The sequence below is a fragment of the Salvelinus alpinus genome, chromosome 7 (assembly GCF_045679555.1).
Source record: "Salvelinus alpinus chromosome 7, SLU_Salpinus.1, whole genome shotgun sequence".
NCBI classification, from domain to species: Eukaryota; Metazoa; Chordata; class Actinopteri; order Salmoniformes; family Salmonidae; genus Salvelinus; species Salvelinus alpinus.
In genome coordinates this window covers 74,365,089-74,391,896 of record NC_092092.1, presented here as the reverse complement: position 1 = coordinate 74,391,896, position 26,808 = coordinate 74,365,089, and the positions used below count along the sequence as shown (strand labels likewise).

The 26,808-nt window shown below is 43.4% G+C and overlaps 1 protein-coding gene across 3 annotated transcripts in view; it reads right to left on the bottom strand.

The window, feature by feature from the left end:
- LOC139581653 (SH3 domain and tetratricopeptide repeat-containing protein 2-like) overlaps positions 1 to 24,618 on the bottom strand; it is a 51,871-nt gene extending 27,253 nt beyond the window's left edge. The window contains exons 1-10 of one of the 3 annotated variants that reach the window (XM_071411640.1): positions 24,307 to 24,618; positions 15,842 to 15,989; positions 11,632 to 11,730; positions 10,444 to 10,572; positions 8,638 to 8,765; positions 8,313 to 8,418; positions 7,858 to 8,001; positions 1,790 to 1,988; positions 1,292 to 1,365; positions 800 to 995 (exon numbers count right to left, since the gene is read on the bottom strand). In XM_071411640.1, the coding sequence (XP_071267741.1) occupies positions 800 to 995; positions 1,292 to 1,365; positions 1,790 to 1,988; positions 7,858 to 8,001; positions 8,313 to 8,418; positions 8,638 to 8,765; positions 10,444 to 10,572; positions 11,632 to 11,730; positions 15,842 to 15,866 (1,100 nt within the window). In that variant the 5' untranslated portion in view covers positions 15,867 to 15,989; positions 24,307 to 24,618. Of the gene's footprint in view, positions 1 to 799; positions 996 to 1,291; positions 1,366 to 1,789; positions 1,989 to 7,857; positions 8,002 to 8,312; positions 8,419 to 8,637; positions 8,766 to 10,443; positions 10,573 to 11,631; positions 11,731 to 15,841; positions 16,121 to 24,306 lie in introns of those variants that run through there. The other 2 variants (XM_071411639.1, XM_071411638.1) reach the window with 2 other exon arrangements.
- Positions 24,619 to 26,808: the final 2,190 nt, after the last annotated feature.

Sequence of the window (26,808 nt, the reverse complement as noted above, 5' to 3'; positions counted from 1 at the left end):
GGTATTGTAATGCTGTTATGTATAGTCCTCACAGAGGTTTGGTATTGTAATGCTGTTATCTATAGCCCTCACAGAGGTTTGGTATTGTAATGCTGTTATCTATAGGCCTCACAGAGGTTTGGTATTGTAATGCTGTTATGTATAGCCCTCACAGAGGTTTGGTATTGTAATGCTGTTGTGCCATCAAACCCCTGCAACTTATCCAGAACGCTGCAGCCCACCTGGTTTTCAACCTTCTCAAGTTCTCCCATGTCACCCTGCTCCTCCGCACACTCCACTGGCTTTCAGTCGAAGCTCACATCAACTACAAGACCATGGTGCTTACCTACAGAGCAGCAAGAGGAACTGCCCCTCCCTACCTTCAGGCTATGCTCAAACCCTACACCCCAACCCGAGCTCTCTGTTCTGCCACATCTGATCTCTTGGCCCTCTCACCTCTACGGGAGGGCAGCTCCCGCTTAGCCCAGTCCAAGCTCTTCTCTGTCCTGGCACCGTAATGGTGAAACCAGCTTCCCCCTGAAGCTAGGACAACATTCCCTGCCCATCTTCCCGAAACCCCCTGAAACCCTGCCTCTTCAAAGATTATCTTAAATAATCCCCCTCCTCACCTCGACCCCCCCACTTCTAGCTCTGACTTTGCTGACAGTTACTTTATTGAGGAAAAGTGTATTTAATATGCCTGCGATATGCGGTTGTCCCACCTAGCTATCTTAAGATGAATGCACTAACTGCAAGTCGCTCTGGATAAGAGTGTCTGCTAAATGACTAAACATTTTAAATTTAAATGTATTGCTCTTACGGGGGTTTGGCGTTGAGTGGCTTGACGTGAGCCTTGTGTACGAAGCCAGTGTTTCCTGTAGAGCAGTGTGTTCCTATGAACAGGTCCAGACCTCGGAGTAGCATCCCCTCTATCTCAATCAGGTCACCTTGACTCAGCTGGAGCTCATCAGAACCTACTGGGTTGTGGTCCACTACAGCCTCACAGAATCCGGTTACTGCAGGGGGAGGGGAGAGGAGAGGGGGTTGGAAGAAATACCTAGTATTTGTAATGAACACTGGCACATGAGTGTAGTGTGCTGTAGATAGAAGGTTCCTGCCCTCACCTATAGGGTGATGAAACTGTCATCTCTTTGAAGGGTTAGGTTTAGGATTAGGTTTAGGGTTAGGTTTAGGGTAAGGGCCTCACCTATAGGGTGGTCAAATTGTCCTCTCTGAAGGGTTAGGTTTAGGGTTAGGTTTAGGAGTAGGTTTAGGGTTAGGTTTAGGGTTAGGTTTAGGGTAAGGGCCTCACCTATAGGGTGGTCAAACTGTTCTCTCTCTGAAGGGGAGCATCCGGCACAGTCAGAGTACTTCCTCAGGAACCACCTACACAAACAGGAAACACATCAGCTTGGGACAAAATGGCTGCCATATTTCCCTACTAAATATGAGGCGAGAGGAAATTTAAAAAAGTGTGAAAAGTGTGAAAATGAAGGATAGAGGTTGATAGCTTATTATGTGACTGAGTATGTCACTGTGTCATGTTATAAGGTGTACATACAGCATTGGATGTAATGTGACTTACTGGTAGAAGGGGTATAGATTAGGGGGTAGGGACTAGGTAACTCACTGGTAGAAGGGGTATAGGTTAGGGGGTAGGGACTCGGTAACTCATTGGTAGAAGGGGTATAGGTTAGGGGGTAGGGACTAGGTAACTCACTGGTAGAAGGGGTATAGGTTAGGGGGTAGGGACTAGGTAACTCACTGGTAGAAAGGGTATAGGTTAGGGGATAGGGACTCGGTAACTCACTGGTAGAAGGGGTATGGCAGCGGCTGCATGGTGTTGACAGGCACTAGTCCGTGTTGCCCGGTGGAGAGAAGGGTGCCCTCCCAGTGACTGTCCTGCCCCGTGTCTCTAACCATCAGCAAGTCGTTACGTCTGAAACACAACTCCTCTTCCTCATCACTATGCTCGCCACTGCTCACCAGCGCCTTGGCAAAGAACGAACCTGGGGGAGAGAGATGCATACAGGTGATTAACACGCAACAGACACCACACCAGATGCAGGTTTCTGTAAAGAATGAACATTCGACTGAACTAAAGGGATCTTTTCATGGAACTGAGGCTGTGTCCTACGTCACAGAATACTGTTTTAAAAATCCATTCTCAACATACACACGCCTTCCTTTCACTGGCTATTGATTCCTCTCAGCCATTAGGGAGAACAGTACTTCCTCTTAAAACAGTAAGCCTACAATGGAAATGGAAATGCAGGGTAGGAAAATAGCTCTCTAAAGTACGTTAAGTTAATGGCTGACAAATTGTATAGTGAAAAAGGGCACTGTGTTTTTTTTGCTGTTTGACTTTATCTCTGGACATTTCAGAACACGTCATCAGTTTAAGTGTAGCTCTATTTCATGTCTAGGTATCTGGAACAACTTCTGAAATACCATGACAATGTCCCTTCAGTTCAGTGGTTGATTAATACGTTGACATGTTATGCTTCTGTTGTTCTCTGAGGAGAGTGTGATGTAAACTGATGTTGATGATGAAGGTCAGGAAAGTAGAGCACATAAGCTGTCCATAAGGAGTTCGTAGAGTGTGTAAGGTCTTCATAACGTGTCCATAAGGAGTTCGTAGAGTGTGTAAGGTCTTCATAACGTGTCCATAAGGAGTTCGTAGAGTGTGTAAGGTCTTCATAACGTGTCCATAAGGAGTTCGTAGAGTGTGTAAGGTCTTCATAACGTGTCCATAAGGAGTTCGTAGAGTGTGTAAGGTCTTCATAACGTGTCCATAAGGAGTTCGTAGAGTGTGTAAGGTCTTCATAACGTGTCCATAAGGAGGTCGTAGAGTGTGTAAGGTCTTCATAACGTGTCCATAAGGAGTTCGTAGAGTGTGTAAGGTCTTCATAACGTGTCCATAAGGAGTTCGTAGAGTGTGTAAGGTCTTCATAACGTGTCCATAAGGAGTTCGTAGAGTGTGTAAGGTCTTCATAACGTGTCCATAAGGAGTTCGTAGAGTGTGTAAGGTCTTCATAACGTGTCCATAAGGAGTTCGTAGAGTGTGTAAGGTCTTCATAACGTGTCCATAAGGAGGTCGTAGAGTGTGTAAGGTCTTCATAACGTGTCCATAAGGAGTTCGTAGAGTGTGTAAGGTCTTCATAACGTGTCCATAAGGAGGTCGTAGAGTGTGTAAGGTCTTCATAACGTGTCCATAAGGAGTTCGTAGAGTGTGTAAGGTCTTCATAACGTGTCCATAAGGAGTTCGTAGAGTGTGTAAGGTCTTCATAACGTGTCCATAAGGAGGTCGTAGAGTGTGTAAGGTCTTCATAACGTGTCCATAAGGAGTTCGTAGAGTGTGTAAGGTCTTCATAACGTGTCCATAAGGAGTTCGTAGAGTGTGTAAGGTCTTCATAACGTGTCCATAAGGAGGTCGTAGAGTGTGTAAGGTCTTCATAACGTGTCCATAAGGAGTTCGTAGAGTGTGTAAGGTCTTCATAACGTGTCCATAAGGAGTTCGTAGAGTGTGTAAGGTCTTCATAACGTGTCCATAAGGAGTTCGTAGAGTGTGTAAGGTCTTCATAACGTGTCCATAAGGAGTTCGTAGAGTGTGTAAGGTCTTCATAACGTGTCCATAAGGAGGTCGTAGAGTGTGTAAGGTCTTCATAACGTGTCCATAAGGAGTTCGTAGAGTGTGTAAGGTCTTCATAACGTGTCCATAAGGAGTTCGTAGAGTGTGTAAGGTCTTCATAACGTGTCCATAAGGAGTTCGTAGAGTGTGTAAGGTCTTCATAACGTGTCCATAAGGAGTTCGTAGAGTGTGTAAGGTCTTCATAACGTGTCCATAAGGAGTTCGTAGAGTGTGTAAGGTCTTCATAACGTGTCCATAAGGAGGTCGTAGAGTGTGTAAGGTCTTCATAACGTGTCCATAAGGAGTTCGTAGAGTGTGTAAGGTCTTCATAACGTGTCCATAAGGAGGTCGTAGAGTGTGTAAGGTCTTCATAACGTGTCCATAAGGAGTTCGTAGAGTGTGTAAGGTCTTCATAACGTGTCCATAAGGAGTTCGTAGAGTGTGTAAGGTCTTCATAACGTGTCCATAAGGAGGTCGTAGAGTGTGTAAGGTCTTCATAACGTGTCCATAAGGAGTTCGTAGAGTGTGTAAGGTCTTCATAACGTGTCCATAAGGAGTTCGTAGAGTGTGTAAGGTCTTCATAACGTGTCCATAAGGAGGTCGTAGAGTGTGTAAGGTCTTCATAACGTGTCCATAAGGAGTTCGTAGAGTGTGTAAGGTCTTCATAACGTGTCCATAAGGAGTTCGTAGAGTGTGTAAGGTCTTCATAACGTGTCCATAAGGAGTTCGTAGAGTGTGTAAGGTCTTCATAACGTGTCCATAAGGAGTTCGTAGAGTGTGTAAGGTCTTCATAACGTGTCCATAAGGAGGTCGTAGAGTGTGTAAGGTCTTCATAACGTGTCCATAAGGAGTTCGTAGAGTGTGTAAGGTCTTCATAACGTGTCCATAAGGAGGTCGTAGAGTGTGTAAGGTCTTCATAACGTGTCCATAAGGAGTTCGTAGAGTGTGTAAGGTCTTCATAACGTGTCCATAAGGAGTTCGTAGAGTGTGTAAGGTCTTCATAACGTGTCCATAAGGAGGTCGTAGAGTGTGTAAGGTCTTCATAACGTGTCCATAAGGAGTTCGTAGAGTGTGTAAGGTCTTCATAACGTGTCCATAAGGAGTTCGTAGAGTGTGTAAGGTCTTCATAACGTGTCCATAAGGAGGTCGTAGAGTGTGTAAGGTCTTCATAACGTGTCCATAAGGAGTTCGTAGAGTTTGTAAGGTCTTCATAACGTGTCCATAAGGAGTTCGTAGAGTGTGTAAGGTCTTCATAACGTGTCCATAAGGAGGTCGTAGAGTGTGTAAGGTCTTCATAACGTGTCCATAAGGAGTTCGTAGAGTGTGTAAGGTCTTCATAACGTGTCCATAAGGAGTTCGTAGAGTGTGTAAGGTCTTCATAACGTGTCCATAAGGAGTTCGTAGAGTGTGTAAGGTCTTCATAACGTGTCCATAAGGAGGTCGTAGAGTGTGTAAGGTCTTCATAACGTGTCCATAAGGAGGTCGTAGAGTGTGTAAGGTCTTCATAATGTGTCCATAAGGAGTTCGTAGAGTGTGTAAGGTCTTCATAACGTGTCCATAAGGAGGTCGTAGAGTGTGTAAGGTCTTCATAACGTGTCCATAAGGAGTTCGTAACGTGTCCATAAGGTCTTCGTAACGTGTCCATAAGGAGTTCGTAACGTGTGTAAGGTCTTCGTAACGTGTCCATAAGGAGTTCGTAACGTGTGTAAGGTCTTCATAACGTGTCCATAAGGAGGTCGTAGAGTGTGTAAGGTCTTCATAACGTGTCCATAAGGAGGTCGTAGAGTGTGTAAGGTCTTCATAACGTGTCCATAAGGAGGTCGTAGAGTGTGTAAGGTCTTCATAACGTGTCCATAAGGAGGTCGTAGAGTGTGTAAGGTCTTCATAACGTGTCCATAAGGAGGTCGTAGAGTGTGTAAGGTCTTCATAACGTGTCCATAAGGAGTTCGTAGAGTGTGTAAGGTCTTCATAACGTGTCCATAAGGAGGTCGTAGAGTGTGTAAGGTCTTCATAACGTGTCCATAAGGAGTTCGTAACGTGTCCATAAGGTCTTCGTAACGTGTCCATAAGGAGTTCGTAACGTGTGTAAGGTCTTCGTAACGTGTCCATAAGGAGTTCGTAACGTGTGTAAGGTCTTCATAACGTGTCCATAAGGAGGTCGTAGAGTGTGTAAGGTCTTCATAACGTGTCCATAAGGAGGTCGTAGAGTGTGTAAGGTCTTCATAACGTGTCCATAAGGAGGTCGTAGAGTGTGTAAGGTCTTCATAACGTGTCCATAAGGAGGTCGTAGAGTGTGTAAGGTCTTCATAACGTGTCCATAAGGAGTTCGTAGAGTTTGTAAGGTCTTCATAACGTGTCCATAAGGAGGTCGTAGAGTGTGTAAGGTCTTCATAACGTGTCCATAAGGAGTTCGTAGAGTGTGTAAGGTCTTCATAACGTGTCCATAAGGAGTTCGTAGAGTGTGTAAGGTCTTCATAACGTGTCCATAAGGAGGTCGTAGAGTGTGTAAGGTCTTCATAACGTGTCCATAAGGAGGTCGTAGAGTGTGTAAGGTCTTCATAACGTGTCCATAAGGAGGTCGTAGAGTGTGTAAGGTCTTCATAACGTGTCCATAAGGAGGTCGTAGAGTGTGTAAGGTCTTCATAACGTGTCCATAAGGAGTTCGTAGAGTGTGTAAGGTCTTCATAACGTGTCCATAAGGAGGTCGTAGAGTGTGTAAGGTCTTCATAACGTGTCCATAAGGAGTTCGTAACGTGTCCATAAGGTCTTCGTAACGTGTCCATAAGGAGTTCGTAACGTGTGTAAGGTCTTCGTAACGTGTCCATAAGGAGTTCGTAACGTGTGTAAGGTCTTCATAACGTGTCCATAAGGAGGTCGTAGAGTGTGTAAGGTCTTCATAACGTGTCCATAAGGAGGTCGTAGAGTGTGTAAGGTCTTCATAACGTGTCCATAAGGAGGTCGTAGAGTGTGTAAGGTCTTCATAACGTGTCCATAAGGAGGTCGTAGAGTGTGTAAGGTCTTCATAACGTGTCCATAAGGAGTTCGTAGAGTTTGTAAGGTCTTCATAACGTGTCCATAAGGAGGTCGTAGAGTGTGTAAGGTCTTCATAACGTGTCCATAAGGAGTTCGTAGAGTGTGTAAGGTCTTCATAACGTGTCCATAAGGAGTTCGTAGAGTGTGTAAGGTCTTCATAACGTGTCCATAAGGAGGTCGTAGAGTGTGTAAGGTCTTCATAACGTGTCCATAAGGAGGTCGTAGAGTGTGTAAGGTCTTCATAACGTGTCCATAAGGAGGTCGTAGAGTGTGTAAGGTCTTCATAACGTGTCCATAAGGAGGTCGTAGAGTGTGTAAGGTCTTCATAACGTGTCCATAAGGAGGTCGTAGAGTGTGTAAGGTCTTCATAACGTGTCCATAAGGAGGTCGTAGAGTGTGTAAGGTCTTCATAACGTGTCCATAAGGAGGTCGTAGAGTGTGTAAGGTCTTCATAACGTGTCCATAAGGAGTTCGTAGAGTGTGTAAGGTCTTCATAACGTGTCCATAAGGAGTTCGTAGAGTGTGTAAGGTCTTCATAACGTGTCCATAAGGAGTTCGTAGAGTGTGTAAGGTCTTCATAACGTGTCCATAAGGAGTTCGTAGAGTGTGTAAGGTCTTCATAACGTGTCCATAAGGAGTTCGTAGAGTGTGTAAGGTCTTCATAACGTGTCCATAAGGAGTTCGTAGAGTGTGTAAGGTCTTCATAACGTGTCCATAAGGAGTTCGTAACGTGTTCATAAGATGTTTTTTTTATATTTTTTATTTCACCTTTATTTAACCAGGTAGGCCAGTTGAGAACAAGTTCTCATTTACAACTGCGACCTGGCCAAGATAAAGCAAAGCAGTGCGACAAAAACAACAACAACACAGAGTTACACATGGAATAAACAAGCGTACAGTCAATAACACAATAGAAAAAAAAGAAAGTCTATATACAGTGTGTGCAAATGGTGTAAGGAGGTAAGGCAATAAATTGGCCATAGTAGCGAAGTAATTACAATTTAGCAAATTTACACTGGAGTGATGTATATAAAGACTTCATAAGATGCTGATATGGTGTTTATAACCTGTCATAAGGAGTTCAGGTGTCAATCCCAACCCTTCTGCAGCAGCAGTCCCAGATGGTGTGGCCTGGTGTTGTTCATAATATGGTTATAATATGTGATGAGGTGTTCATAGGGTGTTTATAAAGAGTTCATAAGGTGTTCGTTCACCCTCCTGCAGCAGCAGTCCCAGGTATAGTGTGGCTAGGTGTTCCTCGTCTACAGTCACAGTGATCTCCAGGTCCCTCAGCAGCTCAGTGTCCAGCCAGAACGACTGGTCACACAGGAAATTCTCCAGGCACCGCGCCACATAACCTGGACATACAAAATACACATAATATGTTCATAACATGTCATAAGGTGTTTATAACATGGCATATAGTGTTCATAAGTTTCACCACGCCACTTAGCCTAGACAAACAACAAAGTAAGAGGAAGTTGTCCCTACATCCTGATGTAAGGCCTGTTCTTTCCAGGTCAGTACATATAAAATTGGGTGCGGGGACGCTGATCCTAGATCTGTGCCTATTGGCAACTTCTAACCAGGCTGGACATAATAATCAGCTATCAGACTGTGTTAATGAGAGTTTCATCCAGGTCAGGTAGACTAGGATAGTACAGCATACCCAGAGCCAGGTAGGTAGAGAACTTCCAGACCTCCTCTACAGTCTTGAAGGTGATGACAAAGCTGTCCTTCTCAGCGTGGACAGACAACAGACGGGCAGACAGGTCCTGTACGGAGGCAGAAGAACCAAAGACATTGATGAAGGAGCAGAGAGGATGCAGAGAAGGTCCCCTTTATGTTAAACCGACTCCTGGCCCCTACATCAAGGAGAAAATACTTTTAGCAGGACAATGGTTGGAACTGCACCTTTGGTCTAGGCGAGGTCATCTGTTTTGGCATGCCTTGACCTCTAACTTCTAACCCCTAACCTATGACCTGTGACTAACCTTGAAGAGTTGGATGACGTCCTGACTGTTGCTCTCGACGACCCTGAGTCTGGTACGGAGCGCCTCTTGTAGCTCAGAGTCAGGTGTTACACCTGAGCAACGCCGACCGCTGAACACTAGAACAACGTCTACACACACACAAACACACACACAAACACACACACAACACACACACAACACACACACAAACGCACATACACACGCACGTATGTACACGTGCACACACACACACTGTCAGTCTCGACATCACCGGTAGGCGTATTGACTGATACTGTGATATTGTCATGTAGAGGTCAATATGCAGAGATAAAGCTGTTTATGTGACTTTTCGCAGAAGGTAAGTGAGTGTATTATAGAGCCATTCTCAGTGACTGTATTACAGAGCCATTCTCAGTAACTGTATTACAGAGCCATTCTCAGGGAGTGTATTACAGAGCCATTCTCAGGGAGTGTATTACAGAGCCATTCTCAGTGAGTGTATTACAGAGCCATTCTCAGTGACTGTATTACAGAGCCATTCTCAGTGACTGTATTACAGAGCTCAGTGAGTTTATTACAGTCATTCTCAGTGAGTGTATTACAGAGCCATTCTCAGTGACTGTATTACAGAGCCATTCTCAGTGACTGTATTACAGAGTCATTCTCAGTGAGTGTATTACAGAGCCATTCTCAGTGACTGTATTACAGAGCCATTCTCAGGGAGTGTATTACAGAGCCATTCTCAGGGAGTATATTACAGAGCCATTCTCAGTGAGTGTATTACAGAGCCATTCTCAGGGAGTGTATTACAGAGCCATTCTCAGTAACTGTATTACAGAGCCATTCTCAGGGACTGTATTACAGAGCCATTCTCAGTAACTGTATTACAGAGCCATTCTCAGGGACTGTATTACAGAGCCATTCTCAGTGAGTGTATTATAGAGCCATTCTCAGTAACTGTATTACAGAGCCATTCTCAGTGAGTGTATTACAGAGCCATTCTCAGTGAGTGTATTACAGAGCCATTCTCAGTGAGTGTATTACAGAGCCATTCTCAGTGACTGTATTACAGAGCCATTCTCAGTGAGTGTATTACAGAGCCATTCTCAGTCAGTGTATTACAGAGCCATTGTCAGTGAGTGTATTACAGAGCCATTGTCAGTGAGTGTATTACAGAGCCATTCTCAGGGAGTGTATTACAGAGCTCAGGGAGTGTATTACAGAGCTAAGGGAGTGTATTACAGAGCTCAGTGAGTGTATTAGAGAGCTCAGTGAGCTCATTGAGTGTTTCAGTGTTATACTAGGAATAACAGATCTATTACAGCCTTGAGTGACTCTTAGCGGGCGTTTAAAAGGGACCTTTAAACATTAGGTCCATTTAGGAGAGAGCTACACAGGAACCTGCTGGAGGAGAGTCACAGATTATCATAGAGTAGCTAAATAGCTGTGTCGACGGCAACATTAACGTTAAGGGAAGATGAAAAGTCATCAGTTTTCTTGCAGGATGTTGACGTACATACAGACAACATGAATGATAAAGTTATCATCTAGACGACTGTATAGAATAGAGACAGGATACAACAGAGATGCTGTGATAGCATCAATACCAACAGATCCACAATAAGCATCACACCACACAGCCATGACCAGCAGCTGTTAACACCACAACATTAGCAGTTAGCACATCCATAGCAGGAGAGAAACCCATAGAGAGAGAAACACCCTGGCTGGCCCAAATAGCACCATATGGGTCAAAAGTAGCACCTATAGGTAATTGGGTGCCATTTGGAGCACATCCGTACAGAGTATCTGTGAGTAGAACAGTACCTGAGGAGAACCTCTCTCCCACGGCCAGTGACACGGTGCTTCCTCTGGTGAACGCCTCCTTCCTCGTCCAGTAACTGTCCAGCTCCGCCTCCCCTTCCCCAGACTCCACCCCCGGACCCTCCTCCTCCCCTGGAAGAACCAGGAAACAGAGGTCCGGTCAGAGGAACCCTCAGGAAGGAAGGGGGGTGATACAGTTGTTGGGGGGTTGATTTTAAAAATAGACTTTTGTTTCAGCAACATGTGCTCTGTAAGCAAGTTCAAGATCATCCATCAACTTTGTTGTGTGACAACTATGAAGGGGGATGGAGACCAAATAGTGGACATGGCTACAAAACAACACCAGCATTTACCATCATTTAGTGTCCACATTGCTTCATTGTCTATCCTTCTGGAATGCAAACCAGTCATGGTAACGAGACAAAGTGACAGAATTGGTGGTTTGTCTCTGTAACTGTATGAGAACATTCACACTAAGGTTGCATATCTGCTGGTGTACAGTATATTCTGTGATCCAGCTGATGAGGGTTTCAATAGTGATGAGTTTTTTCCTCCAGAACATCAACAGGACATGAAGAGTCTATCATAGCCCACACATCTAATACCATACTGCAGCTCCCAGATGGTCTATCACAATATAATGACCTGCTCTGGGTCTCCTGACAGGGCTTTGTGACCGGTGACGGCTTCACACACACATGTGCTCACACACACACACACACACACACACACACAGACACACACACGCACACACACAGACACACACATGTGCTCACACTCACACACACACACACGCACGCACACGCACACACACACACACACACACACAGAAACACACACACACAAAGGCTTTATGAGCGGCTGGGCTGGCTTCCCCATGTTGTTGTCCCATTGTACAGAGAGGATGTCCCAAACACATCCTCAATCTGGGACTGACCGGTGACCGGTGGCATGACACAACAGCCTGAAAGAATCCTCCTGCTTAAATGACCACTGTTATGCTGTTTAGGCTACAGCGTAATACAATGTTTCATTGTTTGCTACAGTACAAATCCAGAAGCATTCAAACTCCAAATTAGTCTGGGCAATATAACTCATGCAGGACATGGGAAGGAGGAACATACTGTAATTGCGATAGAATCAGCTGGATGTTTTGTGAAGGTCATCGAAGGCTTTTTTACTGTACTCTACCTCGATTGATAACATCATTTCCTGTGAAGTGCTCATTGGTTCCCGCTAGCGTGTACGGTGGTTCCCTCCATAGTGCATCCAGCTCAGCAGGGGAGATGTCTGGAAGGGGGGAAGGAGATAAGTGTGACACACATCAGTAAATGGTTGCTTTCCCCTGATCAGACGTTGCATGCATCAACCAATGGTTGCACGCCACGTCATCGACTGTGCCGTCGTGCACCAGATTGCTATAGAATATGATGTGGTTAGCTGATAAAATACCTATCCAGGAGATTAGTCTAACACACATCTGTAAATGTCTGGGAGGGGGAGGGAGATTAGTGTAACACAAAGTAGTAAACACCATCAAGGGGTGCATGTCAATAGTCTAAAGTGGATTCCTCTCCTTATATCTCCATCAATACTCTGATGAGGGGAAGGATACCAGGAAGGACACATTTACTAGTCCTGAAGAAAAATTGTGTTGGTTGAAAATGTTGTATCACAAACAGGTTAAACAGCAAATAGTGAACAGACATGTATCGTCTTTACAAGAAAAGCAGCTAGCCATCAGACATCGTAAGACAGTGCTTCCCAATCCTGGTCCTGGGGAATCCAAAGGTTGCAAATGTTTGTTTTTGCCATAGCAGTATGGCCTTACCAGCCACCCTGATCTAGAGACAGATACTAGCACTATGGCCTTACAAGCCACCCTGATCTAGAGACAGATTCTAGCACTATGGCCTTACCAGCCACCCTGATCTAGAGACAGATTCTAGCACTATGGCCTTACCAGCCACACTGATCTAGAGACAGATACTAGCACTATGGCCTTACCAGCCACCCTGATCTAGAGACAGATACTAGCACTATGGCCTTACCAGCCACACTGATCTAGAGACAGATTCTAGCACTATGGCCTTACCAGCCACCCTGATCTAGAGACAGATTCTAGCACTATGGCCTTACCAACCACACTGATCTAGAGACAGATACTAGCACTATGGCCTTACCAGCCACCCTGATCTAGAGACAGATACTAGCACTATGGCCTTACCAGCCACACTGATCTAGAGACAGATACTAGCACTATGGCCTTACCAGCCACCCTGATCTAGAGACAGATACTAGCACTATGGCCTTACCAACCACCCTGACCTAGAGACAGATACTAGCACTATGGCCTTACCAGCCACCCTGATCTAGAGACAGATACTAGCACTATGGCCTTACCAGCCAAACTGATCTAGAGACAGATACTAGCACTATGACCTTACCAGCCACACTGATCTAGAGACAGATACTAGCACATGGCCTTACCAGCCACCCTGATCTAGAGACAGATTGTAGCACTATGGCCTTACCAGCCACCCTGATCTAGAGACAGATACTAGCACTATGGCCTTACCAGCCACACTGATCTAGAGACAGATACTAGCACTATGGCCTTACCAGCCTGCTGATCTAGAGACAGATACTAGCACTATGGCCTTACCAGCCACCCTGATCTAGAGACAGATTCTAGCACTATGGCCTTACCAGCCACACTGATCTAGAGACAGATACTAGCACTATGGCCTTACCAGCCACCCTGATCTAGAGACAGATACTAGCACTATGGCCTTACCAACCACCCTGATCTAGAGACAGATACTAGCACTATGGCCTTACCAGCCACCCTGACCTAGAGACAGATACTAGCACTATGGCCTTACCAACCACCCTGATCTAGAGACAGATACTAGCACTATGGCCTTACCAGCCACCCTGACCTAGAGACAGATACTAGCACTATGGCCTTACCAACCACACTGATCTAGAGACAGATACTAGCACTATGGCCTTACCAGCCACCCTGATCTAGAGACAGATACTAGCACTATGGCCTTACCAACCACCCTGATCTAGAGACAGATACTAGCACTATGGCCTTACCAACCACCCTGATCTAGAGACAGATACTAGCACTATGGCCTTACCAGCCACCCTGATCTAGAGACAGATACTAGCACTACACACCTGGTTCAAATAATCACAGCTTGATGATGAGTTGATTATTCGATGTAGATGTGTGGTGCTCGGGCAAAATCCACAACGTGCACCCCCTGGGGTCCAGGGACCAGGATTGGGAAACACTGTGGTAAGGGTTTACATGGGATGGGAAACACTGTGGTAAGGGCTTACATGGGATGGGAAACACTGTGGTAAGGGTTTACAGGGGATGGGAAACACTGTGGTAAGGGTTTACATGGGATGGGAAACACTAAGGTAAGGGTTTACATGGGATGGAAAACACTGTGGTAAGGGTTTACATGGGATGGGAAACACTGTGGTAAGGGTTTACATGGGATGGGAAACACTGTGGTAAGGGTTTACAGGGGATGGGAAACACTGTGGTAAGGGTTTACATGGGATGGGAAACACTGTGGTAAGGGTTTACAGGGGATGGGAAACACTGTGGTAAGGGTTTACATGGGATGGGAAACACTGTGGTAAGGGTTTACAGGGGATGGGAAACACTGTGGTAAGGGTTTACATGGGATGGGAAACACTGTGGTAAGGGTTTACAGGGGATGGGAAACACTGTGGTAAGGGTTTACATGGGATGGGAAACACTAAGGTAAGGGTTTACATGGGATGGGAAACACTGTGGTAAGGGTTTACATGGGATGGGAAACACTGTGGTAAGGGTTTACAGGGGATGGGAAACACTAAGGTAAGGGTTTACATGGGATGGGAAACACTGTGGTAAGGGTTTACAGGGGATGGGAAACACTGTGGTAAGGGTTTACAGGGGATGGGAAACACTGTGGTAAGGGTTTACAGGGGATGGGAAACACTGTGGTAAGGGTTTACATGGGGATGGGAAACACTGTGGTAAGGGTTTACAGGGGATGGGAAACACTGTGGTAAGGGTTTACATGGGATGGGAAACACTAAGGTAAGGGTTTACATGGGATGGGAAACACTGTGGTAAGGGTTTACAGGGGATGGGAAACACTGTGGTAAGGGTTTACATGGGATGGGAAACACTGTGGTAAGGGTTTACATGGGATGGGAAACACTGTGGTAAGGGTTTACAGGGGATGGGAAACACTGTGGTAAGGGTTTACATGGGATGGGAAACACTAAGGTAAGGGTTTACATGGGATGGGAAACACTGTGGTAAGGGTTTACAGGGGATGGGAAACACTGTGGTAAGGGTTTACATGGGGATGGGAAACACTGTGGTAAGGGTTTACATGGGATGGGAAACACTGTGGTAAGGGTTTACAGGGGATGGGAAACACTGTGGTAAGGGTTTACATGGGATGGGAAACACTGTGGTAAGGGTTTACATGGGATGGGAAACACTGTGGTAAGGGTTTACATGGGATGGGAATCACTGTGGTAAGGGTTTACATGGGATGGGAAACACTGTGGTAAGGGTTTACATGGGATGGGAAACACTGTGGTAAGGGTTTACAGGGGATGGGAAACACTGTGGTAAGGGTTTACATGGGATGGGAAACACTGTGGTAAGGGTTTACAGGGGATGGGAAACACTGTGGTAAGGGTTTACATGGGATGGGAAACACTGTGGTAAGGGTTTACAGGGGATGGGAAACACTGTGGTAAGGGTTTACAGGGGATGGGAAACACTGTGGTAAGGGTTTACATGGGATGGGAAACACTGTGGTAAGGGTTTACAGGGGATGGGAAACACTGTGGTAAGAAGCAGAGAGGTCACACAATGACCCACAGACAAACATCTGCACTGACATCATCAGCCAACAACCCCACACAACACTGAGCGTTACCCATGAGACAACAGCTCAGCAAGACGAGAGAACATTCAGACCAGAACAGACTCAGACAAGGACAAGCATGCCCTGTAAACAGAACAAAACAACGGTAAGCCTTTGTGTATTGTATACAACACTGTAATGGTAAGCCACAGCTGACAGTCAATGTCAAAATTGTCTTCATGCTTTTAGACCTTGTCGAAATAGTGGTAATATTACCCAACATAGCAGAGAGACTCTCTACACAGGACAAAGCATAAAGACAAGACAATACACAATGATTGACTTATCTGTTATTCTGCACTGAGACACAGAACACAACAAACTGTACAATTTAGTAACAATATGACAGACAGGACTGCAACTATAGTACACACAACAAGCACAATCAGACAGCACCTAGCACAATGTCACACTGACACACCATGCCCTGTACTATACTATACCTTCATGGGATAGCCTGTTACCCATGTCATATAGATATACCTACAGCAGCAGTATCTGTCTGAACGAGTATCTGTCTTCTCATGTCAGTCACCTACTAGCCTCAGCTACAGGCTGTGGGTACAGACGGCAGGGTGAAGTGGAACCAACCTGGGAAGAGAGGGCAGCGTTTGAGGAGCGGAGAGCAGCAGGAGGACGAGGAGGCCCGGAGAGGAGTGCAACAGCACCACGCCATGTGTACCAGCAGCTTACAGCTCCCAGAAATCAATGCTGCCAACAGCCGCAGCTCTCAGCACAGCTCTCAGCTACTAAGCATTCAGACTGACTGTCTGGTGGTCTGGCTCTGTCCTCAGAGACAGCTCTCTCTTTTCCTCTCCTGCTCTGATCTCTCTCTCTGGTTCTGATCTCTCTCTCTCTTTCCTGCTCTGACCTCTCTCTCACTTTCTCTTTTTATGATCTCTCTCTTTCTCTCTCCTGTGTTGGATGTCTGATCTGTCACTTTCGTTCTCTCTCCAGTTAACTCTCTTTAGAGCTTCTTCCTGTATCTCTCTAACCCCGTCTATCCTCTACTACAATCCTCTCTCTCTCTCCTCTTTCTCTGGAAATTAATCTCTCCCTCTCTCCCCCCTCCACCACCCACACCTCTCTCTCTCTCTCTCTCTCTCTCTCTCTCTAGCTGCCGCCCAGTCTGTGAATACACAAAGCACTCTTTTCTGATGGCATGTGTGAGTGGGGTGGTTAGTGAGAGAGAATGTGTGTGTGTGTGTGTGTGTGTGTGTGTGTGTGTGTGTGTGTGTGTGTGTGTGTGTGTGTGTGTGTGTGTGTGTGTGTGTGTGTGTGTGTGTGTGTGTGTGTGTGTGTGTGTGTGTGTGTGTGTGTGTGTGTGTGTGTGTGTGTGTGTGTGTGTGTGTGTGTGTGTGTGTGTGTGTGTGAGACCCCACTGTTTGTCCTGCTGAGACAGAGTAGTGCTGACCAACTGTAAGAGAATGCCAGCAGAGTGCAGCAGGCTACAAGGTCACTCTACCAGAGGTTACTGGGCACAGGTCTAAGATCAGCTTACCCTCCCCCACTCATAACCAGTAGAGGGGACAACACAAAACAAACCTTTCCCATGATCAGGAAACACCATCCTACTCTCTGCAATGTCACCATAGTGACCAGGGCTCGTATTCACAAAGCAGTGCTGATCTAGGAGTACTGACTGAGGATCAGTTTAGTCTTTCAGATCATAATGAATATGATTTTATAGACAGGGGGAACCTGATCCTAGATCAGCTCTACTACTCAGACGCATCGTTAATAGTTCTGATTGGCCGAAAGCTTGAGCGCTGCACATTGTGGGAGGATGCTACACTGTTCAAATGAAACCCTTTGAAACACAAAACTAGTGGCAACTGAGCTGGCACAAACTTAGAGTATTGAAACATCATCCTGAGATGTTTTGAAACATGACATGGTGTGTTGTAACACTACTTAATCAAGAGTTGTGCAACACCATGCCAGGGACAGGGAGCACTAACAGAAAGGTTTAAAAAACTATTATGGTGTTTCCAGTTTCCAATTCCTGTAAATGAGATTCACTTCTCTTGTTGTTCATTCCCTTCTCTTGTTGTTTATTCCCTTCTCTTATTGTTTATTCCCTTCTCTTGTTGTTTATTCCCTTCTCTTATTGTTTATTCCCTTCTCATGTTGTTTATTCCCTTCTCTTATTGTTTATTCCCTTCTCTTGTTGTTTATTCCCTTCTCTTATTGTTTATTCCCTTCTCTTGTTGTTTATTCCCTTCTCTTATTGTTTATTCCCTTCTCTTATTGTTTATTCCCTTCTCTTGTTGATTTTTCCCTTCTCTTGTTGTTTATTCCCTTCTCTTATTGTTTATTCCCTTCTCTTGTTGTTTATTCCCTTCTCTTATTGTTTATTCCCTTCTCTTGTTGTTTATTCCCTTCTCTTGTTGTTTATTCCCTTCTCTTGTTGTTTTTTCCCTTCTCTTGTTGTTTATTCCCTTCTCTTGTTGTTTATTCCCTTCTCTTGTTGTTTATTCCCTTCTCTTGTTGTTTATTCCCTTCTCTTGTTGTTTTTTCCCTTCTCTTGTTGTTTTTTCCCTTCTCTTGTTGTTTTTTCCCTTCTCTTGTTGTTTTTTCCCTTCTCTTGTTGTTTATTCCCTTCTCTTGTTGTTTATTCCCTTCTCTTGTTGTTTATTCCCTTCTCTTGTTGTTTTTTCCCTTCTCTTGTTGTTTTTTCCCTTCTCTTGTTGTTTTTTCCCTTCTCTTATTGTTTATTCCCTTCTCTTATTGTTTATTCCCTTCTCTTGTTGTTTATTCCCTTCTCTTATTGTTTATTCCCTTCTCTTGTTGTTTTTTCCCTTCTCTTGTTGTTTTTTCCCTTCTCTTGTTGTTTTTTCCCTTCTCTTATTGTTTTTTCCATTTTCATATTATTTATTCCCTTTTCATATTGTTTATTCCCTTCTCTTATATGGCCTGTTGATAAACTCAAGCATGCAGTATTAATTAAAAAGCAGGCCTTCATTTGCAACAAAAACAAATAAATGATCATTGAATCAAAATTGCAGCTTGCCTTGGCTTCTAGCACAGCAGCCATTAGCGTCTGAAATGCTACACAGAACACATGTTCTTGTTGAGTGAATTACTTTTTCTGTTTTGTTCTTTGATTTGATAACATTTTGTATTCACGTTTTCATTGACGCACACTTTCTTGGCATGTTTGTGTTCTCTCACCAGTCTGGATTCATGGACCAAAATAGAGGGGAGGCACCTGCAAACTTGCCTGTTTTTACACTAAACCATAGAGTGGTCTAGAGGCGAGTCCTGCCACGAATGCCCTCTCTCCATCTCCATGCCGGAGATAAGGAGAACTCTGAACAGCACGGCAGCATGGTCTTCAACCTAAACATTCGTCTTCAGGCTTTAACTCAATGGGATTCACTAGTTTCTCACATGGCACGTGGAGATGTGATTGAGTGGGTAACATTCCGAAGGAATGTGCTATCTTACTGTTCCACAAGTCAGAGGTTCGATTCTGCTTTTCCCACGTTCACTCCTCCTCTGTGTTGTCATCTTTCTAATCTGTCTAAATAAAGCTTTGAAAATATAAAGTTGGAGGTCTTATTCAGACTTGAGATCTGTTGACTTAACATGGACTTATTTTATTTTTTAAAGCCAATGTTTATTGACTCAAGTCCATGTTAAGTCTGTATATCACAAGTCTGAATAGGGCCCCATGTGCTCAGTGTAACAAGGGTGGTTCATCACAGCAGTTAAGTCTGAACACTGGCTGAGTCAATGTTTTGGACAGTGTTTTGACAAGCAGGAGACCCGGGTTCAAATTCATATTGTCACGCACATACCAGCTTTATGCTGTAAATGTTATCTCTGCTATAAGTTGGACATGTTATCTCTGATATAAGTTGGACATGTTATCTCTGCTATAAGTTGAACATGTTATCTCTGTTATAAGTTGGACATGTTATCTCTTATATCAGTTGAACATGTTATCTCTGCTATTAGTTGGACATGTTGTCTCTGCTATAAGTTGAACATGTTATCTCTGCTATAAGTTGGACATGTTATTGTTGCTATAAGTTGGACATGTTGTCTCTGCTATAAGTTGGACATGTTATCTCTGCTATAAGTTGGACATGTTATCCCTGCTATAAGTTGAACATGTTATCTCTGATATAAGTTGGACATGTTATCCCTGCTATAAGTTGAACATGTTATCTCTGCTATAAGTTGGACATGTTATCTCTGCTATAAGTTGGACATGTTATCGTTGCTATAAGTTGGACATGGTGTCTCTGCTATAAGTTGAACATGTTATCTCTGATATAAGTTGGACATGTTATCCCTGCTATAAGTTGAACATGTTATCTCTGATATAAGTTGGACATGTTATCCCTGCTATAAGTTGAACATGTTATCTCTGCTATAAGTTGGACATGTTATCGTTGCTATAAGTTGAACATGTTATCTCTGCTATAAGTTGGACATGTTATCTCTGCTATAAGTTGGACATGTTATCTCTGCTATAAGTTGGACATGTTATCGTTGCTATAAGTTGGACATGTTATCGTTGCTATAAGTTGGACATGTTATCTCTGCTATAAGTTGGACATGTTATCTCTGCTATAAGTTGGACATGTTATCTCTGCTATAAGTTGGACATGTTATCGTTGCTATAAGTTGGACATGTTATCTCTGCTATAAGTTGGACATGTTATCGTTGCTATAAGTTGGACATGTTATCTCTGCTATAAGTTGGACATGTTATCTCTGCTATAAGTTGGACATGTTATCGTTGCTATAAGTTGGACATTTTATCTCTGCCATAAGTTGGACATTTTATCTCTACCATAAGTTGGACATGTTATCTCTTATATCAGTTGAACATGTTATCTCTGCTATTAGTTGGACATGTTGTCTCTGCTATAAGTTGAACATGTTATCTCTGCTATAAGTTGGACATGTTATTGTTGCTATAAGTTGGACATGTTGTCTCTGCTATAAGTTGGACATGTTATCTCTGCTATAAGTTGGACATGTTATCCCTGCTATAAGTTGAACATGTTATCTCTGATATAAGTTGGACATGTTATCCCTGCTATAAGTTGAACATGTTATCTCTGCTATAAGTTGGACATGTTATCTCTGCTATAAGTTGGACATGTTATCGTTGCTATAAGTTGGACATGGTGTCTCTGCTATAAGTTGAACATGTTATCTCTGATATAAGTTGGACATGTTATCCCTGCTATAAGTTGAACATGTTATCTCTGATATAAGTTGGACATGTTATCCCTGCTATAAGTTGAACATGTTATCTCTGCTATAAGTTGGACATGTTATCGTTGCTATAAGTTGAACATGTTATCTCTGCTATAAGTTGGACATGTTATCTCTGCTATAAGTTGGACATGTTATCTCTGCTATAAGTTGGACATGTTATCGTTGCTATAAGTTGGACATGTTATCGTTGCTATAAGTTGGACATGTTATCTCTGCTATAAGTTGGACATGTTATCTCTGCTATAAGTTGGACATGTTATCTCTGCTATAAGTTGGACATGTTATCGTTGCTATAAGTTGGACATGTTATCTCTGCTATAAGTTGGACATGTTATCGTTGCTATAAGTTGGACATGTTATCTCTGCTATAAGTTGGACATGTTATCTCTGCTATAAGTTGGACATGTTATCGTTGCTATAAGTTGGACATTTTATCTCTGCCATAAGTTGGACATTTTATCTCTACCATAAGTTGAACCTGTTATCTCTGCTATATGTTACCTTACATAACCCTAAACATTGTGAATGTAACATGATGTATAACCTCACAATGAGCCTGGCAGATGTAGTATTAATTACTGCCATTGCCTACCCTAGGAAAAGTATTACATTTCCCGTGTCCTCTTTAACATTTGAACATATTTCAGCAAACTGTGGACAAATATGACATCTCTGTCTATTAATCTCAATACATTTATAAAATGTGTCACTGGAAATGAATGTATGAGAGAGACTGTCTGGAAAATAATTTGTGTAATTTGATGCTGCATTTTACATGTTCTGAAACCCTCAAAAGGTGTTTTCACAAGTTCACCACTCTCTCTTAAAAAACACCAATGTTACCAGAGTGTACCTTGTGATGACATCAAATGTCTGCCGCAGTACTGTTTCAGAGTACTTCCATTCTGTTTTAAACCACATTCTACTGTATGTATCAACACACATTGGGGTTCACATTCAAAGACCTCAGCTTAGGTTCACTACTTTTCATGGTTTCAGTACACAATGATGGTGTTTTGAGTCTTTCTATTTGAACAGTGTAGGGGAAAGGAATGGGGTAGGTAGGGCATGACTAATAAAACCCTCATTGCCTACTTTCCACTTCTCTCTCCCTCTCTCTGTCATCTATTATGTCCATGCTAAAGTGAAGAAAACGAGGATGAAGACGCTCCTCCTCTAGAAACAACACCGGTCACTCCATTGAGGCATCCACAGTTGAGTCCCAAATGGCTCCCTATTCCCTATGTAGTGCAGTACTTTCGGCCAGAGCCTTATGGGTCCTGCTCAAAAGTAGTGCACTATATAGGGAATAAGGTGCAATTAAGGACAAAGGCCATGTCCTGATTGAATCAGTGTGTCTTGTGAGTCAGACAGCTGTAAACAGCCTGAGGCTCTTTACAGGAGAAACAACACTCTGTTTCCAGACACCGACAGACACATTACAGAGAGATCTAATAGAGCAGGTTGACTCCCAAATGGTACCCTATTCCCTATTTAGTGCACTACTATAGACCAGAGCTCTATCTGTTCAAAAGCCCTATCGGCCCTGACCAAAAGTAGTGCACTACACTATAGGGAGTAGAGAGGCCCCTGGGAGGCAGGCTCCTGAGCTCCTCATTACACAGCATGTTAAAACGACAAACTGTTGTCCAACAGAGGATTTATCCCCATATCTTCATCATCCTGTCACAGACTAGATCATGCTGCGCTGGGGATTTTAATAGAACAAATCAATCATCTGATTCTAATGTAGACTAAGTCACAATGCCCTCCAGACACCTTGGCTGCTGTTGATCTAGCTAGACGTTGTTACATTCATAGATACGTTTGCAGAAATGATACTGCATTTATGTAAGGTGTTTTCAGTTCCGTAGTAGGGAAGCATGATCAGGAAATGTCATCCGTACGTTGCGGAATGTTCTAATACAATCAATTTGATGACATCACAATGACACACTAACTCATTCTCATTCCGTGGCATTCTGTAATGGAACGTTGCTGCCAGCAGAACAGTGAACATTCTAAACTACTCAGGAGGTTAACAGTTCATGGATGTCAATGAGGAGCAATGGAGAAGAGCAGAGTCAGAAAAACTGACACAGATGTATTTTAAACTGCCCTCCAGGTTAGCACCATTATTCTAATTGGGATTCTAGATCAATAGAATACCATTGTTACGGAACTTTTGATGCCAATATGAAGCCTAAGAACCTTCATAAACCTCAAACCTATATAGCTGGGCTATGGGTTCAACTGTAAGGCTGTGGGGTAAGCGTGTGTGAAATGGACGTCAGTGAGGGACAGGGGTAACATGAGACAGACAGGGGGCTCTAAGTTTAGCCTAACCCCCTGGAACAACACACGCCTGTGTGTCTGTGACTGAACTACAGCTGAGAGATCCCCTCACTACAGTACAGTGGCTAACACAGAGAAACACACACACTTATCTACTGCAAATCATAGTCCAACGATCACACATTATCCATTGACCTCTTTTATTGCCTATGTCCTCAGATGGGAAGGAGAGAGAGACAGAGTGAGAGAGAGAGACATAACCTCCTGCCCAATGTATGACCATATTAGAGAGACATATTTCCCTCAGATTACACAGATCCACAAAGAATTCGAAAACAAATCCAATTTTGATAAACTCCCATATCTACTGGGTGAAATTCCACAGTGTGCCATCACAGCAGCAAGATTTGTGACCTGTTGCCACAAGAAAAGGGCAACCAGTGAAGAACAAACACCACTGTAAATACAACCCATATTTATGTTTATTTATTTTAACTTGTGTGCTTTAACCATTTGTACATTGTTACAACACTGCATATATATAATATGACATTTGTAATGTCTTTATTGTTTTGAAACTTCTGTATGTGTAATGTTTACTGTTCATTTTTATTGTTTATTTGACTTTTGTATATTACCTACCTCACTTGCTTTGGCAATGTTAACACATGTTTCCCATGCCAATAAAGCCCCTTGAATTGAATTGAATTGAATTGAATTGAATTGAGAGAGAGAGAGACAGCGAGAGAGACAGAGAGAGAGAGAGAGAGAGAGAGAGAGAGAGAGAGAGAGAGAGAGAGAGAGAGAGAGAGAGAGAGAGAGAGAGACAGAGTGAGAGGTCTACATTTTTTCCCCTCTTGAAGAGTAAGGCTGAAAGTAGTTTGATAAACATTCACAAAACACACACACTCCAGTTGCACACGAGTGATACACACTCAGTAAACATTTTAGAGAGAGAGAGAGAGAGAGAGAGAGAGAGAGAGAGAGAGAGAGAGAGAGAGAGAGAGAGAGAGAGAGAGAGAGAGAGAGAGAGAGAGAGAGAGAGAGAGAGAGAGAGAGAGAGAGAGAGAGAGAGAGAGACCACTGTAATTGTATGAAGCCATAATATGACATTTGAAATGTCTCTATTCCTTAGGAACTTGTGTAACGTTTACTGTTCATGTTTTATTATTTATTTCACTGTTTATTACCTATTTCACTTGCTTTGGCAATGTAAACATATGTTTCCCATGCCAATAAAGCCCTCTGAACTGAATTAAGTTGAACTGAGAGAGAGTAGGACACACACACACAGCATAAGTTCAAGACAAAGTGGAACTCAAACATACTCAATGAATACAGACAGATAGTTAGAGAGAAGAGTGTGTCTCACCTCTGTCCTGCTGTCTGTTTTCTCCTGTCACTTCATTCCTCATGAGGGTGGTAGTGGTACAGTAGTCTAGTACAGTAGTCCCAGTGTGTCCTCAGTCTGTTCACTGCCCAGTGAGGGAAACTTTCCCCTCCGCCAGGCTAAAGCACAGTCATTCTGCTCCTGTCCCTGTTCCTGTGTTTGGATAGAGCAACGGACAGCAGTGATTTCAGCCGTGAGAGAGTGTCTGACAGTGTGTGAGAAAGAGTGTCTGACAGTGTGTGAGAAAGAGTCTGTGACAGTGTGTGAGAACAGAGTATGTTTGTGAGAAGAGACTGTGGGTATGTCAGGGGCAGCATGACTCTGACAACTGAGGAAGTACTGACACTCCTCCCCCTCCAACTTCTATGGGACAGGGTTTCCACTAGATAACAGCAATAAACTCAGATTCCACAGTCACAACGTTAAAACTGGCAACAACAGAAACATTTGGGAAAAAAGTAACTTAATTTAAGGTTAGGGTTTGGCATAAGGTTAGCAGTGTGGTTAAGGTTAGGGTTAAGGTTAGCAGTGTGGTTAAGGTTAGGGTTAAGGTTAGCAGTGTGGTTAAGTTTAGGGTTAAGGTTAGCAGTGTGGTTAAGGTTAGGGTTAAGGTTAAGGTTAGGTGCAAAATACAATTTTAACAGGAGAATTGGGCAGGGATTAGTCATAATTATGATGTTGGTGTGTTAACTAGTGATGAGTCTTACGACACATGCTGCGGTTACTGTCTCTGGCTGCGTGGAGTGTAATCCACTGAGACTCTGTGCCACAAAAAGTTACAAAACCTGGTCAGATAATTTCAAGTCATCGGTCTCAAGTCCCGAGTCTTGAGGCACCAAGTCAAGTCTCAAGTTATTTTATTTTCTATCAAGTTGAGTCTACAGTCAGCAAATATGTGACTCGAGTCCACAACTCTGGTGATGATCATGGGACAGGGTCCGCTCTCTCTCTCTCTCTCTTTTTCTCAATTTAAGAGTTTTATTGGCATGGGAAACATATGTTAACATTGCCAAAGCAAGTGAAGTACATAATAAACAAAAGTGAAATAAACAATAAAAATTAACACTAAATATTACACTCAAAGAAGTTCCAACATAATAAAGACATTTCAGATGCAAAAGGGAAAATAAATAAACATTAATATGGGTTGTATTTACAATGGTGTTTGTTCTTCACTGGTTGCCCTTTTCTTGTGGCAACAGGTCACAAATCTTGCTGTTGTGATGGAACACTGTGGTATTTTACCCAGTAGATATGGGATTTTAACAAAATTGGGTTTGTTAATTCGAATTCTCTGTGGATCTGTGTAATCTGAGGGAAATGTGTGCCTCTAATATGGTCATACATTTGGCAGGAGGTTAGGAAGTGCAGCTCAGTTTCCACCTCATTTTGTGGGCAGTGTGCACATAGCCTGTCTTCTCTTGAGAGCCAGGTCTGCCTTTGTCAATGCCAAGGCTATGCTCACTGAGTCTGTACATAGTCAAAGCTTTTCTTCAGTTTGGGTCAGTCAAAGTGGTCAGGTATTCTGCCACTGTGTACTCTCTGTTTAGGGCCAAATAGCATTCTAGTTTGCTTTCTTTTTTTGTTAATTCTTTCCAATATGTCAAGTAAATATCTTTTTTTTTCTTATGATTTGGTTGGTTCTAATTGTGTTGCTGTCCTGGGGCTATGTGGGGTGTGTTAGTGTTTGTGACCAGAGCCCCATGACCAGCTTGATTAGGGGGCTCTTCTCCAGGTTCATTTCTCTGTAGGTGATGGCTTTGTTATGGAAGGTTTGGGAATCGCTTCCTTTTAGGTGGTTGTAGAATTTAACGTCTCTTTTCTGGATTTTGATAATTAGTGGATATCGGCCTAATTTTGCTCTATATGCTTTATTTGGTGTTTTATGCAGAGTCTCAGTTTGGTGTTTGTCCCATTTTGTGAATTCTTGGTTGATGAGCAGACCCCAGACCTCACAACCATGAAGGGAAATGGGTTCTATAACTGATTCTCTCTCTCTGTCCTCTCATGCGCTCTCTTCTCTCTCTCTATCTCATCTTTCTCTTCACTCTCTCTCTCTCTTCTCTCTCCTCTCTGTTTTCTTTCTCTGTCGCTTTCTCTCTCTTTCTCAACCATTTCCTCTATCACTTTCTGAGCTTTCTCTGTAGACAAATTATGAACCCACTGCTGTGTATTCTTCGTTGTGTGTGTGCATGTATGTGTGTGTGTGTGTGTGTGCGTGTGTGTGTGTGCGTGTATGTGTGTGTGTGTGCGTGTGTCTGTCTGTGTGGGTGAGTGAGTGTGAGTGAGTGTTAGTGAGTGAGTGTGTAACTGTGTTTTCCCCCTGATAGCTTGGTTAAATATAAACTCTGGACCTGATTGTGTATCCTTGGTCCCAGTGAGCCTTGACAAAGTCACCCTGAGAAATAATAACACACCGAACATGTGACCACAATTCAGGATTGGCTGTGCAGGCCGCGGTGTGGGTGTGTGTGTGGGTGTGTG